This window comes from Triturus cristatus, chromosome 9 (genome assembly GCF_964204655.1).
Source record: "Triturus cristatus chromosome 9, aTriCri1.1, whole genome shotgun sequence".
In the NCBI taxonomy this organism is placed as follows: Eukaryota; Metazoa; Chordata; class Amphibia; order Caudata; family Salamandridae; genus Triturus; species Triturus cristatus.
The window spans coordinates 93,202,797-93,222,178 of record NC_140592.1 but is presented as its reverse complement, the minus strand read 5'-3'; the positions used below and the strand labels follow the sequence as shown (position 1 = coordinate 93,222,178).

At 44.0% G+C, this 19,382-nt stretch overlaps 1 protein-coding gene across 1 annotated transcript in view; it reads left to right on the top strand.

Annotated features, from left to right (window-relative positions):
• The window catches only part of LMCD1 (LIM and cysteine rich domains 1), a 327,439-nt gene that overhangs the window by 219,890 nt on the left and 88,167 nt on the right, over nt 1–19,382 (top strand). The window contains exon 4 of the mRNA XM_085624501.1: nt 14,355–14,693. Within this exon, the coding sequence (XP_085480627.1) occupies nt 14,355–14,693 (339 nt within the window). The remainder of the gene's footprint in view (nt 1–14,354; nt 14,694–19,382) is intronic.

Below are 19,382 nucleotides of genomic sequence, written 5' to 3'. Positions count from 1 at the left end.
TTGTAACAGGATGAATGCTGAGCTAAGAAGCCAGTGGCCGGTGCTATTAAATGTCTGTGCAGTCTTCAATCCACTGCTTGCATCTTTCATCCTGTTTCACGCACTTCCTCACCTTTTATCTCACTTTTGCAGGTTCCTGCGTTCTCTCTTTTCACAGTAGTCTGCCTTTCTCTCCCTCCATCTTTCTGCTTTGTATGTTTTTCTCTCTCATGTGCTCGGAAAATGTCTGCTGGGAGAGTTCACTACATATAAATTACATGCTGTAGGAGGATATCCTGCATTGCCCTGGCCCATAATTTGGTAGGTAGATTAAGGAGACATTCAGACATGAGAATGAGATATTACAAATAAAGCTTGATCCTCATACTAAACTAGATACTATATACAAAAAAAGTATTTTGTCAGTTTGACAGAGATCAAAATACCCAGGACTGAAAAATGGCATGAGTGTTAGTGCACAGAACTCGAGACTTGCTCAAATCAAAAATATTTCATAGAGTTCAACTTCATCAATATTAGTGTCATGAGACTGAGCAATTCTTGTGATGCAGAGGAAAGGTAACATTGGCATTGACAAACAGGAGAGTCAGAGTATGTGGGTACTACCACTATGCAGGAAACTGGGGTATAGGCAGTGCCGGGAGGCCTTTAGAGTCTTGAGAACTGACACTCATCCTCCGATTGTTTTTGCTGTGTCCCGTTTCCTCAACTTTATGTGGCATAGGCGCCGCAAGTTTTTAATCCCTTCAATGCGCATGACGGAGCGGTTCCGTCATGCGCGTCGGTTGCGCTGTGCGCATGACGGAACCGCTCCGTCATGTCCCCGCCCGCTCAATAGAACCTTCAGCACGATGCGGTAATCCACGCCGCGCTGAAGGGGTTAAATTCCCCCGCACATGTTAAATGCCCCTTTTCTATTTCCTACTGTTTTAACACTATTAACTCATCAAACCATTGTTTTAACCTCTTTTTAAATTTTATTATCTCTTAAACTGTTATGAAATTTGATCAACTCATTTTATTTTTGGCTATATTTTGTAATGTTTATTGATGTTTCTATTATCCAAATTCAGTGATGTATGTATTTTATCTTTTGCTTTTATGGTCTATAAAGACCGAAATAAAACTTGGAAATGGAATGGACTACTGTCAAACATAAGACAACCAGTTAGCTTTTACTCGTTAGGACTCATTCAGTGACACTCATAGCATAGTAAGAGGGAGAAAAATGTTACATGCGGCACAGGAAAATTAGTATTTATTTTTATCCTCTCTGATCCTTGAAGACTGAGAGGCACACTTTATGCTGAGGGGTCCAAGATTCTTTTGATCAAGAGAGGGATCAATCAATCAACCGATCCCAGTCTGGGCTGGATGACCTTGCATTTGTCAGGATACACATTTTGTACATTAATTAAATCAGAAGGAAATTAAACAAAGGTTCACTACTCAGGCATGCAGTCAGTGAAATTTCTATTCTGAGAGGAACATCCAGCACATCTGGTGACCTGATGGAAGCATTTCTTGCCTTCCTGGGGCCATCTGAAGGAAAGATGAACACCTCAGACGTCTCATGAACCATACTGGCAGTGCTCCAAATGTCTGCAATTGATTGGCTATGAGGCCTCTAATGCACCGAAAGTCTGATTACTCTTATGATGGATGATGCAAACCAAGGTTGGTGCAAGCCTTCTTTGCAAACCTGCTTTGGAGTGAAGATGTTAGGAGCAGCAGGAAAAGGGAAATAGTGACAGAAAACCTAGGGTGGAGTTAAAAAGGGAAAACACAAGGGATGATTAATGGAAATTCAATGAGTGGGTAGAAGAAATCATGACAAGAAAAGACTAGAGAGATGGACAGGGGTAAAGTGGGAGATAATTAAGGTAAGCCAGCAAAGCTAAAAACATGGACTGTCAATGCCAATAGGTTTTTTTTATATTGAAAAGTTTTGATGAGGCATTAATAACACACACAGCACGGAGGCATAGGCAACAACTGCTCAAGCATGCCACATCCATAGGACAGGTACTGCACATGTAACTGCAGCCGCAATACAGACTCTCACATTCAGAACAAGTACAGACTGGATGGCAGAAATGTATGCTTCCTTACACACCCATGAGAGGTACAGACTGAATAGCAGCAGTGCACGCTTCCTTACACAGCCATGACAGGTACCGAATGAACAGCAGCAGTGCACGCTTCCTTACTCACCCGTGACAGGTACAGAATGAACAGCAGCAGTGCGCGCTTCCTTACACACCCGTGACAGGTACAGAATGAACAGCAGCAGTGCACGCTTCCTTACACACCTGTGACAGGTACCGAAAGAACAGCAGCAGTGCACGCTTCCTCACACACCCATGACAGGTACCGAATGAACAGCAGCAGTGCGTGCTTCCTTACACACCCGTGACAGGTACCGAATGAATAACAGCAGTGTGCGCTTCCTTACACACCCGTGACAGGTACTGAATGAACAGCAGCAGTGCACGCTTCTTTACACACCTGTGACAGGTACCGAATGAATAACAGCAGTGCGCGCTTCCTTACACACCCATGAGAGGTACAGACTGAATAGCAGCAGTGCACGCTCCCTGACACACCCATGAGAGGTACAGACTGAATAGCAGCAGTGCATGTTTCCTTACACAACCTGGACGGGTCCAGCAGTGTAGAAGCAGTGCATGCTTCCTTACACACCCATGAGAAGTACAGACTGAATAGCAGCAGTGCACGCTTCCTTACACACCCGTGACAGGTACCGAATGAATAACAGCAGTGCGCGCTTCCTTACACACCCATGAGAGGTACAGACTGAATAGCAGCAGTGCATGCTCCCTTACACACCCATGAGAGGTACAGACTGAATAGCAGCAGTGCATGTTTCCTTACACAACCTGGACGGGTCCAGCAGTGTAGAAGCAGTGCATGCTTCCTTACACACCCATGAGAGGTAAAGACTGAATAGCAGCAGTGCACGCTCCCTTACACACCCATGAGAGGTACAGACTGAATAGCAGCAGTGCACGCTCCCTTACACACCCATGAGAGGTACAGACTGAATAGCAGCAGTGCATGTTTCCTTACACAACCTGGACGGGTCCAGCAGTGTAGAAGCAGTGCATGCTTCCTTACACACCCACGAGAGGTACAGACTGAATAGCAGCAGTGCACGCTCCCTTAAACACCCATGAGAGGTACAGACTGAATAGAAGCAGTGCATGTTTCCTCACACAACCTGGACGGGTCCAGCAGTGTAGAAGCAGTGCATGCTTCCTTACACACCCATGAGAGGTACAGACTGAATAGTAGCAGTGCACGCTCCCTTACACACCCATGAGAGGTACAGACTGAATAGCAGCAGTGCACGCTCCCTTACACACCCATGAGAGGTACAGACTGAATAGCAGCAGTGCATGTTTCCTTACACAACCTGGACGGGTCCAGCAGTGTAGAAGCAGTGCATGCTTCCTTACACACCCATGAGAGGTACAGACTGAATAGCAGCAGTGCACGCTCCCTTAAACACCCATGAGAGGTACAGACTGAATAGAAGCAGTGCATGTTTCCTCACACAACCTGGACGGGTCCAGCAGTGTAGAAGCAGTGCATGCTTCCTTACACACCCATGAGAGGTACAGACTGAATAGTAGCAGTGCACGCTCCCTTACACACCCATGAGAGGTACAGACTGAATAGCAGCACTGCATGTTTCCTTACACAACCTGGACGGGTCCAGCAGTGTAGAAGCAGTGCATGCTTCCTTACACACCCATGAGAGGTACAGACTGAATAGCAGCAGTGCGCGCTTCCTTACACACCCGTGACAGGTACAGACTGAATAGCAGCAGTGCACGCTCCCTTACACACCCATGAGAGGTACAGACTGAACAGCAGCAGTGCATGCTCCCTTACACACCCATGAGAGGTACAGACTGAATAGCAGCAGTGCATGTTTCCTTACACAACCTGGACGGGTCCAGCAGTGTAGAAGCAGTGCATGCTTCCTTACACACCCATGAGAGGTACAGACTGAATAGCAGCAGTGCACGCTCCCTTAAACACCCATGAGAGGTACAGACTGAATAGAAGCAGTGCATGTTTCCTCACACAACCTGGACGGGTCCAGCAGTGTAGAAGCAGTGCATGCTTCCTTACACACCCATGAGAGGTACAGACTGAATAGCAGCAGTGCACGCTCCCTTACACACCCATGAGAGGTACAGACTGAATAGCAGAAGTGCATGTTTCCTTACACAACCTGGACGGGTCCAGCAGTGTAGAAGCAGTGCATGCTTCCTTACACACCCATGAGAGGTACAGACTGAATAGCAGCAGTGCACGCTCCCTTACACACCCATGAGAGGTACAGACTGAATAGAAGCAGTGCATGTTTCCTTACACAACCTGGACGGGTCCAGCAGTGTAGAAGCAGTGCATGCTTCCTTACACACCCATGAGAGGTACAGACTGAATAGCAGCAGTGCACGCTCCCTTACACACCCATGAGAGGTACAGACTGAATAGAAGCAGTGCATGTTTCCTCACACAACCTGGACGGGTCCAGCAGTGTAGAAGCAGTGCATGCTTCCTTACACACCCATGAGAGGTACAGACTGAATAGCAGCAGTGCACGCTCCCTTACACACCCATGAGAGGTACAGACTGAATAGCAGCAGTGCACGCTCCCTTACACACCCATGAGAGGTACAGACTGAATAGCAGCAGTGCATGTTTCCTTACACAACCTGGACGGGTCCAGCAGTGTAGAAGCAGTGCATGCTTCCTTACACACCCATGAGAGGTACAGACTGAATAGCAGCAGTGCACGCTCCCTTACACACCCATGAGAGGTACAGACTGAATAGCAGCAGTGCATGTTTCCTTACACAACCTGGACGGGTCCAGCAGTGTAGAAGCAGTGCATGCTTCCTTACACACCCATGAGAGGTACAGACTGAATAGCAGCAGTGCGCGCTTCCTTACACACCCGTGACAGGTACAGACTGAATAGCAGCAGTGCATGCTTCCTTACACACCCATGAGAGGTACAGACTGAATAGTAGCAGTGCACGCTCCCTTACACACCCATGAGAGGTACAGACTGAATAGCAGCAGTGCACGCTCCCTTACACACCCATGAGAGGTACAGACTGAATAGCAGCAGTGCATGTTTCCTTACACAACCTGGACGGGTCCAGCAGTGTAGAAGCAGTGCATGCTTCCTTACACACCCATGAGAGGTACAGACTGAATAGCAGCAGTGCACGCTCCCTTACACACCCATGAGAGGTACAGACTGAATAGCAGCAGTGCATGTTTCCTTACACAACCTGGACGGGTCCAGCAGTGTAGAAGCAGTGCATGCTTCCTTACACACCCATGAGAGGTACAGACTGAATAGCAGCAGTGCGCGCTTCCTTACACACCCGTGACAGGTACAGACTGAATAGCAGCAGTGCACGCTCCCTTACACACCCATGAGAGGTACAGACTGAATAGCAGCAGTGCATGTTTCCTCACACAACCTGGACGGGTCCAGCAGTGTAGCAGCAGTGCATGCTTCCTTACACACCCATGAGAGGTACAGACTGAATAGCAGCAGTGCACGCTTCCTTACACACCCTTGATAGGTACAGACTGAATAGCAGCAGTGCACGCTCCCTTACACACCCATGAGAGGTAGAGACTGAATAGCAGCAGTGCATGTTTCCTCACACAACCTGGACGGGTCTAGCAGTGTAGTAGAAGTGCAACCTTTCCTCACTAATACAGAAAAGGTACAGCACAGAGTGCCTCCCACGTGAATAAGGTGGAAATATTAGTTGGACCACTGAATATGAGGATGGCGTCTGTTCTGCGGATGATCGGTTTATGTGAAATGTATTGTTAATTAAAGTGTGTGTGTGTGTTCTGTCATATACTTACACCTATTTTGAACTTGGGCTAATAATTATTATTTCATTTCTTCATTTAAGCCTCTATAACTGTTATAAGCTATTTTTTCTTTAGGCCAAATTGACTCTAATACCAGTCTTTGAAGTCGTGTAATATATTGTAAGAGAGAGAGTGTGCGCGCTTGCGTGTGCATGTGTCACACAGGTTTCTCAGACCTGAGTGTTAGTTGGCACTGGAAATGTTTCAGGATGTTGTTCTCGTGTGCATTGATTACCAAGCTTGTTTACTGACCAATCTAAACCATGCCGACCCATACCTTTTGAGCATCCTGTCCTTCGCTGTATTCATTGCTCAGGTCTTTTGTGTGAGAACTTTGTCGAGCTGGCAACTTGCAAGTATTTTGTATTTTGTATATTTTGGTAATCAATTTTGCTTAACTTTGCCTCATGAGTTCCTTGTACTACAAAAAAAACTCAGACAAAATGCTTGCAAAAGCTCTAACTTTCGAGTGTACCTGCGTCTTTCAGCGAAATGTGTGTACTTTGGTTTAAAAGTTTTTGGGAAAATTACACGTTGGGAAAAATGATGCAAGTGCGTTCACCCACTTAGGTCCTCGTTGCAGGTGGGCCGGTATATTGCGATCGTTTGTGCAGGGGTCACAATTAGAGTTGGTGTGATGGTTATTGCACCTGGTGGTTACCAGCCATGATAAACTTTGCAACCTCGGTGACTTTATGCAGTTAAAACCAGCCAGAATGTAATAGGGGGAAATCCCCCATTTTCGCGGACATGTTGATTTGTGTGCGCAAAGCATCATCATCTGCATGTTATCCCCCCAAAAGTAAGAAAAGGTGATACATTTTTCACATTATAAATTCCAAAAACCTCGTTACCGGATTGTAATGGGTGCAATAATTGTTACATCTGTTCCAGGCCACTTGTAATCCAGCCCTATGTGGGTAGACAACAACGTAAATATGTATGAAGACACAAGTGTGTACAACTGCACCAGACTGTTTGTGCTGTGTCTATATTCAGTGCTGTGTTCGATGTGTGTGCCCTGAGCTTGTGATGCTCCAGGGTGCAGAACCTCAGCACAAAAAGTCTGTGTGCATTTTTGTGCATGTCTTTGGTTGCATATATGATCCCATGATCCCATTATTGTGTGTTTGGGTGACCTGTGTGTGTGTTTAGTTGGGCTGACAGATATGTACCTGAATGGGTGAGTGAAGTATCAATTAGAAGGGCTAAGACTGGATGAATGTGTAAGTAGTTAAATGAGTGCATGGTTATGTGAGTGGGTGAATGAATGAGTAAATGGTTGAATGGGTGAGTGTAAGAATAAGTGTCTGAGTGAATGAATGAGTGGGTGGATGAATGGTTGAGTGAATGAGTGGGTAAATAGGTTGACCAAATTGGTAAACCAAACTTTCCACTTTGGGGGCCTAAGCACATTCAGCTGCTGAGATCTTTGTCCAATTACACATTCAGGAAACAGACTGATAGTTAATGGGTTTGCTTATGTATCAATTGTATTTTTAAGAATGTAAGTGCTTCCTATACTTGACAAATAATACATTTGCAGATATGGGCCAAGAGGAATTAACTCAGATAAGAGGGCCAGGGCAAAATATTAAGAAAACGAGGCCAGGATGAGCATGTATAAATAGGGGGGCTCAGGGTGTGCCTGCATTGCACATCACCCTCAATATCATTGAAGGCATGGCCTGCAGATGAACTGGCAGGCGTTGAATCATCTAAGAACTGTGCAAAAGGCCAGTTTGAATAAACTTTCAGAACAGGTATTATGTAGCGCTTATTACTTCTGGTGAGGCACTTAAGCGCTTTACAGTGAGTTGTGTGGTACTCCGAACCAAAGAGGTCTTTGGTTGCTGTTGGTCGTTGGGAGTAGTCTTGTGCTCTTCCATGCATTTATTCCACTTTCCTTGTGGTAGATCACATAAACAGGAGTTAGATATGAACATTAGAGGGGGAGAATGTGAGCTCAAGCAAACCATTGGTGGGAAGACTAGATAGACTAGTTAAGATTAGTTATTGTTAGGTTGCAGGGATATGGTTTTCCAAGAAGGAGAGGTTGTGATCCCTGAAAATGAGGTTAGGGGAATTTGTAGAAATAAAACAAAGAGATTAAGTCAGATGGGCATGTGACTTGGAGACATGCAGATATATCTGATACATAAATCAAATGGTGCTGTTTTCAACTAAATAAAAGAAAAAAAGACTTTGGCCATTGCAAATTTATTTCAGCGAGTGAATACAGCGATAGAAAGTCAATGCCTTTTAGATATTATTTTTCTTATTCTTACTTTCTTTTCTGCCAAGTTGATCATGAGTTTCCTAGGTGAAATAGATTTTTCATCACACGGATCAGTTCAGGTAGAGAACTCCAGAGACTGGAGACAAGCAGCTGAATGATGTCCTGCCAGCCCAAATCCTGGGGTACTACAATATATTTTACAAAAAGCGGTGGAGGTCTAGTGAGAGCAGATCAGAGCACTGAATTTCTTTAATGGAGACACTGGAAGTCAGTGTAGCTTCCTGCGAGTTGGAGAAAAGTGTACTCTCTCCTAGGTATCAGCTATGGCAGTTGAATTCTACGGCATTTGACGCTCTTGAGTTATATACTTTGATGCACCAATTTACCAGGACGGTACCATACTCTATTTGGGAGCCAATATGGACTATAGCAATGGAGGATCAATGTTTTTGGTCAAGAAAGGGATACTTCTCTGTAGCAGGTTAATGCAATAATGACATGAAAACCACAACTGGATCAATTTGTCTGTCAGGCTGGGTAGAGTGAAATATGGCACCCAATGTTTTGGCTGATGGCTGAAGAGAGATGGTGAAATGACGACATTTGATCCAGTGGTGAAGCTTTTGCATGGAGCGTAGTACAAGGAGATTGTTTTTGGTCCCATTTCAACTCTACCATTGATGTCATTTAGGGATTGTCAGGGGTCGTGGCTGTGACCCTGGCTTCTCTTATGCGTCCCCCAGAACTGGCTTTACGACCCCTGGCTTCCAGAAGTCAAAATAAGTGCCAATAACATAAGGACAGATCACTCTGCTGCCCTTTTCATTATATTAATAGGGAATGAAAGTCTATTATTCACTATTAGTGTAATAGAAAATTGAGCACCTGAAACTGTAATAAGACCTGCAGTGGCAGCTGAGGTAGGTAAAAAACATGATTTTTAAATGTATGTTTTGTGCATGGTTGTAGATCAAAGTGTTTTGGTGAGAGAGTGACAGTGCCAATATGTGTGGGCATCTGCATCTGAGTGAGCATGTGGGAGTGAAAGTGAGTAAGAGTCAATGACAGTTAGTGAGTGAGAAAAAGTGTGATTGGGTGTCAGTAAATGTGTATGAATGAGTCAAATTGAGTGACAATGAGCGAGTGTAATAGTAACAGCAAGTGCGTGAGAGTGTGTGACAGAGTGAATAAAAATTAACGTGAGGGGGTCTTGGAAAGTGTGAGAGAGAATGAGTGAGTCAGAGTGACTGAGAATAAGCTAAAATGTAAAATGAGTTAGAGTAAGAGTGAGTACAAGTGAGTGTAAGAGAGAAAGTATGAGTGAGTGAGAGTAATAGTGAATGTGAGTAAATGCAATTGACAGTGAGTGACCATGAATAAATGAGTGAGAGTAAGTGTGAGTGATTGGAGGTGTGGGAGGGAGATTAAGAGTGAGTGCAAGTGATGTGACTGAGTAAGTGTAAGTGAGTCAGAGTAAGAATGAGACTAAGTGTGAGTGAGCGAGAATGTCTCAGTGATAATGTGTGAACGCAAGAGAGTGCAACTGAATGAGTGTGATTGAGTGTGAGTGAGTGAATGTACACAAGCGTGATATGAATGTGGTGTTTATGCTTTTAAGTATGCCATTGGCCCTGGTATGCTGAAGGTAATTTGTGGCTTAAAGAGGCTTCCATGGCAAAATAGTATCACTCACATCCTGGACACAATTCTTCATGTGATATGCACCTGTTAAAAAATACTGGCACTGGAATACCGGAAGAAGTTTTTGGGATACCCATGTTAAAATCCTGGTACTGGGATGCTGAAGGTAACTCTTCCTAAGGTGAACCTATGGAAAAATGCTGGTACTGACATACCTCACGATACTCTTGGGATGGGGGCATATGATGACATTTCCTGTGATGTCATTAAGGTCAAAGGGCATAGGATATCTTACCCCTGGTATTTTGGTGAATCGATCTCCATGTCAAGGAATGTGTATGAATGAAGGCAATGTCCTTTTACAGGAAGTGAAGAAGTTTAAAAGGGCATGGGTGCTATCTGCATAGTTATGAAATGATACTTCAACCACCATTGTTCATGTAATTCGAGGATCTAAATGTTGAAGAGTGCCGGCATGTACACGAATATCAATCAAGGAACTGGCCATCATTTAAGGTAGAGAGGGCACCTCGGTTACATGAACCTCTATTTGAATTACACAAATCTAGAGACACATTGTAAGCACTGCACAGAATTAGGCCTGGGCGGTGAACTCCGCTCTGTTTGTGGAGTTTTCCGCACTCTGCGCTCCGAGGAGCACACAGAGTTCACTCTGCACTCAAAGGAGCACTCCAGAGGGGAGTTTTTTCCTCGCTCGCGCTCGCCAATGTCAAGATGGCGAGCTAGGAAATTCCACCTCCCAGTGAGATTTCTCAAGGTGTGCACAGTATCCTTGTAATGATACTCAGTCGCAGATGCTGTCAACAGCTTGCATGGAGGAACCTTCTGTTTGCGTTGAGAAAGCTGCTGCTCAGGTAGAAAATCTACTTGAGTGGCAAGAAAAGAAGCAGCGCCCTCTTGTGCTGTGCATGGTGCAGTTCGCGCAGTGTTGAAAATCAACGCGATCGGCATGACCAAATGCACGTCACTGCTTGCAGAACTCCATGTAGCGTAGCATAGTTTTTTGGTCACTTCGTGGAGTTCCGCGTAGCGCAACTCTCAAACTCCACCCAGGCCTACACAGAACAACTTAAATACATATGATTAGGATCTTTTATTCTGTTTGGTGGTAGTTCCCATCTTTATGGTTGTTGAAAGGTACAGCTATACTGTTATACAGTGTTGTTAACAAACTGGAGAGAAAAAATAAACTGTGCCTTCTACCCAATTTATAGACGGGTTATGTTTGGTTAGCCAAGGAATTCCTAATATTAACTGAGATTGTGGAGTGTAAGTAAGAGCAAATGAGAAATCTTCCTTATATATGTGTGAACTAATAACTTGCATGGTTACAGTGGAATGTACTAAATGTTCTGAGGTAAGGGATGCACCACCTACATCTCTAAACACTTCTGGTTTTACTTTGCTTTAGAGGTTTAATCCTGAATGGCAGACTAAACCCCAATCTATAAAGTTACCTGTAGCTCCCAAACCAATTACTGTTGTTAACTGTGAGTAAAGATACATCAATACAGATATATGCTATCCATGCTTGATGGTAAACAACGTTTACCCCAAAACTTTTTCCCCGCAGGGAATCACAACGCGGTCGTTACAACGACCGCGTTGTGATTCCGCATACCATTACGGAGGGGGGGAGGGGAATGGAATTAATATCCAACACCTTCCCTAGTGTCCGCACAGACTGTAGTTGGAATAGTAAATTATACTATGCCAACATCCAGCGCCCCCCCTCCGCAAGTCGTTGTTCCGACTTGCGGAGTAATGGTATGCGGAATCACAACGTGGTCGCTGTAACAACCGCGTTGTGATTCCCCGCGGGGAAGAAGGCTGCGGAATAACATCATACATTCATGCTTGATAGGTATTCAATTAAACATTTTAATGGGACTATTAACGTAAGAGCTGCTCATCAAATTGCCCTTTACTTTCACTGAGCAATTGAGTTTTTTGTCCAACAGCATTTTGTTTTTTTTAGAACATTACTTAACAAAATGCTTACCTGAGCCGCCAAATGAACATACATTTTCTGATCTTCGTAATTCTTTTTCTTCTTTACTAAGAGGTAAATGAACAGGACCTGGGTTCAGGGGATCAAGTTCAAATTAGCTTTCTTGAGATATTTCTATTGGGCCATCAGACATGAGACAGGTTTTGGTAAACACAACTTCTATTTTGATCGACAAAATAAAATGTAACATCTGTTGTTTGCATACTACCACAGACAACATTCCAATATCAGTTTGTGTAGTCCGAACGAATACCTGGTTTACCAACACCTCTTGCTCAGCAACTCTCCTCAAATGTCTTACAGTACAAGAGTGCATCTATAAACAAAATATTGCAAGGCGTACTTATGATGTGACACCATCTAAGGAAAGAAAACAATGAAAATATATGTTAGAAAAGCCCATCCAACTTATAGCACTCATACCCTAGTAAATGTCACACAACAAATGTACAGAAAGCTCAGTCTTTGATAAACTTGGCTCTTACAAAAAATTGATCTCAGTTCAGCAATCTACATTTGACAGCGTGCACAGTCCACAAGCAAATCATTGCAAAAAGACATTAAAGTCCAGAAAACAGTCATGGGTGAACTTACACCCTCCTAATAAACTTCAGAGACCAGTGTCGGTGACCAGGGAAACAGGCATCCAAGACAACTTGAAGAAAAAGTGTGGCTTGAAATTCCTCAGGGATCCTTGTCCACAGTGACCACAATCTTGGATGAGGCATCGCTGTAAACTGACTCCTGCAATGGACAGAGTGTTAAGGTTGTTTTGAAGCGAGTTTCCATTTCTTTTAATGACAGCCTTTGAGCCGACCTGTTTCCCTATTTGAACATGTCCGTCATCATGACCCAGTCTCTGTGTGTTGCTCTGGCATTTCCAGATGAACTCCTGCCACATCGGTCGCAACCGATTTAATTGTAATGGTGACTGCATGGAGGAAGAAAGAATAAAAATAAATTAAGAAAAACATCATCTTGTTTGAAAGGTGTGTTAGAGGCTGTGTTTGAGGGATTTTGTGATGTCTGCATGAAGGTATAAGGCTGAGGGAAGGTAGGAGTTGGGTACTTTGTTGTGAAATACGTTTTAGGAATGGAGAAGGGGTTTAGCTCTTACCTGGCACAACATTAGGGTGCTTGCTACAGGTAGCACACATAGCATGTGAGGGTGCATTGTGAAGAGGACAGACACATCAAGGGTGGTGAGGCAAAACCAGAATACAGGTGTGTCTCTAGAACTAGCGTTTGCCAGTTGAATTATGGCGAACTTCACTTTCACCCACCTCTTGTCATCATGCCAGTTCTACTTATGTTCCCCACTGCCTGTGTCCCCCTGTTACAAGCCTTCCTCCTGTGCTTTACTGAGGGTGAATGGAGGCAGTTCATGCAGTGGACTGTAGTGTATTTCACAATTTTGCCTACAAGTGCTGTCTCCCTCCCATGGCCTGATAGATGTCGTGGTGGTAGTGGATCTAGCGTTGGCCACATGTGTGCATGGTGCCCTGTGGGTGGCAGCATTTTCCAGCGGGTTGGATTCCATGTATGTATCTGGTGCCGTCTACAAATCGGGCATATCGGCTTGTGACTCTGGGGGAATGCTCTTCCTTCTCCTGCTCCTGGGTGCTGCTACTGTGCCTGGTGGGGGGGGGCAGGGCTCGGAAGGGGGGAAATTGTATTAGCTTTTAAAGCATAGTAAATGTTGACCTTACTGTGCCCTACAAACTCCCCCCCATTTCCCCCTTGACTCATACCAATGTATGCTTCTCTCAGCCCCTAAGAGGCACACGTCACATAAATTTATCTTTAAAATGTTTATCCGGTCATTGTAAGTGTGTGGCCGATGCTATTGCTTACAAGATATAAACCCTTGCAAAATGTTAATAAAGAATTACAACACAAAAATAAAAAAGCTAATACAATTAAATATAGAATGACAAATGTGTTGTAGAATGCATAATTTCCCCCATATTTTTTCATGTTTGAAATTTAATTCGTACAAATTGCTAGGGGGTCACCGGTTTCCAGTAGTAACTCAGTGGGGATACTCAGGAGTCAAAAGGCTGGGAACCACTGTTTTGAGGAATGAAAACATATGTAATCACATGCTACTATAGATGAATGAATGTTTAAGGTTCTATTTATGTGTATTGGACTTTTAAAATGAGAAACACCAACCCATCAGTGCTTTTTATAAGGGATGCCATGAAAATGAGTAACATTTCACTGTGTAAGGTAATTTGTTTAGAATAAGATGCATTGAGCAGCAGCGCCCATTAAAACCGAGTAGTGATTTAAAGGCTTTATATGACAACAATGATTTTGGAATTAGTGGGAATGTGTGAAAAATGAACGCATTGTGGGTGTAAGGTTCAATAATGTAGACACAAATTGAAATCATAAGCTGTAACTTCACCCAGAAATACCAAAGACATGAGAACATGGAGCTCCCGCCTCAGTACTGCAAACACATTGATCTCTATGCCTTCTTCCCTTCTCTCACAGGCAACCAGATACATGGAGCTGATACCTAAAGACATGCATCCGGTGGCAGGCACCAAGGGGGCTTACTTCCGTCGCAGGCAACTCGCCAGACAGCTTCCAATCTATGACCAGGACCCTTCCTACTGCCACAACTTGTCAGAGAGCGAATGGAAGTCAATGGAAGAGTTTGTAAAAACATTTAAAAGCGAAGCCATGGGAGTTGGAGAGGTAGCACATCCGGGTCAAAGCCCCAATCCGAAGGAAGCAGGGAAGGAGCAGGAGAAAGATCCTTCAACCAGCAGCACAACAGCAGACTCCACTAATGGCACTGGGACCGACACACAGGAGAAGGCGGAATACGTGAGTACAGGACAGTCTTTGCTCTTCCAGAATAACATCACCTGGTTCATGAAATCCATGTTACAGAATGAACCTGAGGGCCTGAGGTTGGATACTTTGAAGTTCATTCTAAATATCCTTCATCAATGTGGACCTTATCTCACGACAGCAGCATATGAGAGATGCATTTATTTGCATTTTGGATTGGGATGTATGAGAGTGTTTTTATGAAGGAGGTGTGGGTGGCATAACACCAGGTACAGGTTATTTTTAAACAATCAGCTGGAGTCTGGGGGTGTGTTTCATAGGTGACATTTGAGGGTGCCAGGACACCAGGTACATTGTATGTGTTTGGGTGAGCATTGCTACTATCAGGTGAGTGACATGACATCTGGCCATTGTGTTTTTAAAACTACATTTGGTTGCAAGGGGCTGGAAGAGCTGCAGCCATGATGCGCATGAATTCTCCATGACCCCTCATCCTCTGCACAGAATGAGACTCATTCATTGTATCAGCTGCACAAGGAAAGAAGATTTGGAGGCCATAACTATCATTTCATTGGGTAGCTCTCATTAACAAGGAACTATACAACTCAGTGTCCAAGTAACATCATAGACAACTCAACTATTACTTTTGTTATTTATTTGATGTCCTTGGAACCTCTTGGCTGAAAACAACTGCACTATTGACAATCATCCATGTCTTATTCGATATGGAGGTAATAATAATGTTAGTGTTGTTTCCTGGAGTCTGTAGAACAATGGCAGACTCAGGTACGGGGAGCGACCAAATCCATTCATATGTGTAATCAGCTCTGGCAATGCACATGGAAGAGGGACCATCCAGAAGCACACATGGCTGCAAATGGATTAAGGATGAAACAAGAATGTCCAAAAATAGGAGGAAAGCTTACTTGGGATTTGAAATTCTCTAACCAGTTTCATTTCAGTATATTAGAAATGGGGTTTCTGGTTTGCTGTGGTATGTATCCAGGCCAGGCAGAATCTACCACTCTAGTAAGGGTAAGCTACATACACAACTTAGATAACCTGTGCTCACCTTCTGGTAGCTTGGCATAGAGCAGGCAGGCTTGTCAAAATACGAAATGTATAAAGTATTTCTGCAGCACGCACACAGTAACACAAGGAATACACCCTAAAAATACTCCACACAGGTTTATAAAAACAGGTTGTTATATTATAAACAGATAAAGGCCAACACAATAAAAATCCAATGTATACTTTTCCAGATGTTGCCATCCAAAGTATGCAGGTAAAAACACAATGCTTAAAGTTCTGAGTTGTTGAGAGAACGATCGTATTTTGTAGGTTATTTACAGTCACATCGACCGGGTTGCATTGAGTTTGATCGAAACAGAGGATCATTAGTTATGACTCTGAAAAATAGTATCTGTTCATTAATGCCCAACCATCACAAGCTCGGAGGATCCTTAACAACTCCCCAGAGACCAGTGCACTGAGTTAGATTCACCCACCTGCGAGGAGCTCAGTACAGCTGACAGCGACCACATGGGTCTGTTCTCACGCAGTACCTCCTCGTATGAAGCAGCTGGGTTCAGGTGGCGAGATGCTGACGACCTCGGGGATGGAGCTTTCAAGGCTACAATCTCCTCTCTTAGGCAGAGTGCTGGGGCTTCGGTGAGTCAAATGGATCCAGTTTTCAGGTGGCGCCAAACATTAAGAGCAGCTGCGGTGTCCTTCCTCCAGCACAGTAATTGACGGGGCAAGACGGTGCCCCGACAACATTCCAGTACAGAAATGCGTGGGTTCAGAATGACACACTGCCACCAATCTGGACCCTGGAGCGCTTGCAAGGGAAGCGTGGGGCCTTTGTTGAAGTAAACATGGAGCGCTGAGCCCAGCTGGAGATTGGGCAAGCACAGAGCTTCCCTAACGGAGTTCATTGTTGAAGTAGAGCGGTGCTCGGATTGTCAATGCATGGGACTTTTCTCTCGTGCTCACAATGCACTGGTTCTCAAGGAACAGGCTTCTGCAGTAGTGTAGTAAAAGCAACCACAACGTCTTTGATGGCCCTGAGACTTCGAGAACAGGGGACAAGCCAACAAGCCCTTGGAGAGCACTTTAAATGCAACAGAGCAAAAGGAAGCAGGCAGCAGGCCAGTACAACAAGGCAGTCAGTAAAATGGCAGTCCCTCTTCAGCATAGCAATCAGCAAGCAGCCGGGCAGTTAGCAGAGTGGCAGTCCCTCCTGGCAGCACAGCAGTTCTTCAGGCAATGTGCAGAGGTAGGTCCAGCAGTGTCTAGTTACATGTCCAAAAAGTGTCACCCTTAAGAGGTCAGAGACTCAGTGCGTATATCCAAAAGTGCCTTTGATGTAGGGGTGACTTCAAAGGAGCTCTCTGAGGTGTACAAGGATCCCTTTTGGCCCAGTCCTGTCTGCCAGGCTATCTGTGGGGGGTAATCACCCCTTTGTGTGTGGACAGGACACTACCTATTGAAGTGTAGGCATCAGCTCTTCCCATTCCTCCCTGCTGAGGGAGAGCAAGCAGAATGCAGATGAATGCATATGCAATTGAGAGTCTTGTGTTGTGGCTGTCCAGAGGGTGTTGTACAGTTTCAACTTTCCAGTAGGAACTGCGCGTGTGTTGGGCAACATAAACATTGGGATTGGTGCCTGCCAGACTGATTTTATGCACACCCTCAGGATATGTTGTCTTCTATGCCAGCTAGCTCACAGTCATTCACGCTGTCTCTGAGAGCTATAAAAGAAATACAGAAAGGGAGGTTTTTAATATTTATTGAACCATCATGATTGTTGTATAAAATATATGCACCTCATTGATGAATAGACAGAAGCAGAAAAAAGTGACTAGTAAAATGAGGACGGTGAAGAGAATGAACCATTCCACCATCGTGCTAAAACAGTGTAGATATGCTGGCATGTAAGTATTGAGTATATTTTGCTCCTACTACGCGTTCCCTAACCGAGGGTCTTAGGTGTGTGAGTGGTCTGCCAAGAAGCCCCTATTGGATGATCTTTACCTGAAGGCAAGGTATGAAGGTCCCCGTCTTGGTCACTAGTTGGGCATCCCTCCTCGCAGAGGGATAAACAGAAACCAGCAAAGCTGAAACACCAACACAGCAACAGCTTCACAAGTGACAGCTGAGTGCTCTTCTAATTTGAACGTGGAAGTGCGTGTGTATTTATAGCAATGGCATTCAAGCTTCTGTGTCAATGCTTCTACTGAGCTGACATTAATTAATGTCTCTTTGATAGCAATGTCGCCTCGTGAATGAAATAACAAATAACATTTGCACAATGAGTGTCAAGGCCTTGTAGGTAATGTTCAAGGTGTCGTGATAGCGTACTTGCAAAGTGGTTTTGTGAGCAATGTGATTTCGGAAAAACTTTCCCCGCACTGTCACACAAGCAAATTTGTGTCAAAAGTAATTGTGTGAAAGAGAAGGCAACTTAAGAAATGTGTGCATGTTTAAAATGGCAGTGTTTCTTCCCGGGCCTAACTGAGCCACATGACAATGGAATGCACAAATATAGTTGGCACCCAGCCCAGCCCAGTTATGTATTGGAGACAGGCTGTCAGGCACACAGAGCAGTAAGTGTAGCGAAATACCCACTTTCTAAAAGTGGCATTCTAAACTAGTAATGGTAAATCCAACTTCACCAGTACGGAGAATTTATCATTACCAATCCAAAAATATAAAACATGAAAAAGCTGATCCAATCTGATCAGGAATAACTACTTAAAAAGGTATAAGGGAATTCCAAATGCTAACCTATGAGAGGGGAATGCCTCACAGTGGCCTCACAGTAGCCTCACAGTAATGATAACAAATTTAGCCGTTTGTCACCACCAGGACATGTAAAGCATCACAGTACATGTCCTACCTTTTACTTACATAGATCCCTCCCATTAAGGGTTAACTAGGGCCTACCTTAGGAGTGATTTATATGTAATAAAAGGTGAGTTTAAGACTTTGCGAGTAATTTCAAATGCCCAGTCAAATTGGCGGTAAAATGCAAACACTAGTAGCATTTTAACTTACAGGCCCTGGGTATATGGTAAACCACTTTAGAAGGGGCTAACAATAAATAGAATATGCCAATCAGGTGTAAACCAATTATACAATTTTTAAAGGAGAGAGCACATGCACTTTAGCACTTGACAGCAATAGTAAAGTCCCCGGAGTCCTAAAACCAACAAAAAGAAGATCAGAAAAAGAGGAGGAGGAAGGCAAACGTTTGGTGTGACCCTTCAGAGAGGGCCATTTTCCAACACAGTCCAAATGGAAAGGATACAAAAATGTACCCTCTAAAATAATGTAAGACCAAATGTTTAATTTGGAGTATCAGTACGTAAAAAAATACTCCCACTGGTCCAGTGGAAAATGGAGGAGATTTCTTGAATACAGAGGCATTTTATTCTTCCTACCAGTGGTCTTCAAACGTGGTGTGATCAGCCACTGCACTTTCATTTAATAAATTAGTCAGGGATTCACCCACAGCCACTGCTCTTTAACTTAATGAATTAGTAAGGGATCCACCCACAAAATACATTGATAGTGTTTTTCTTTTAGAAATGTTATGGAAATACTTCATTTTTCCTGTATGCTAAAAAATGAGGATTGGGATTATGTCCCACAAGAAATGAAGAAAGACTATTACTCAATACTTTTTTCCAGTTTGTCTTAATGAATACATGCTGTGTA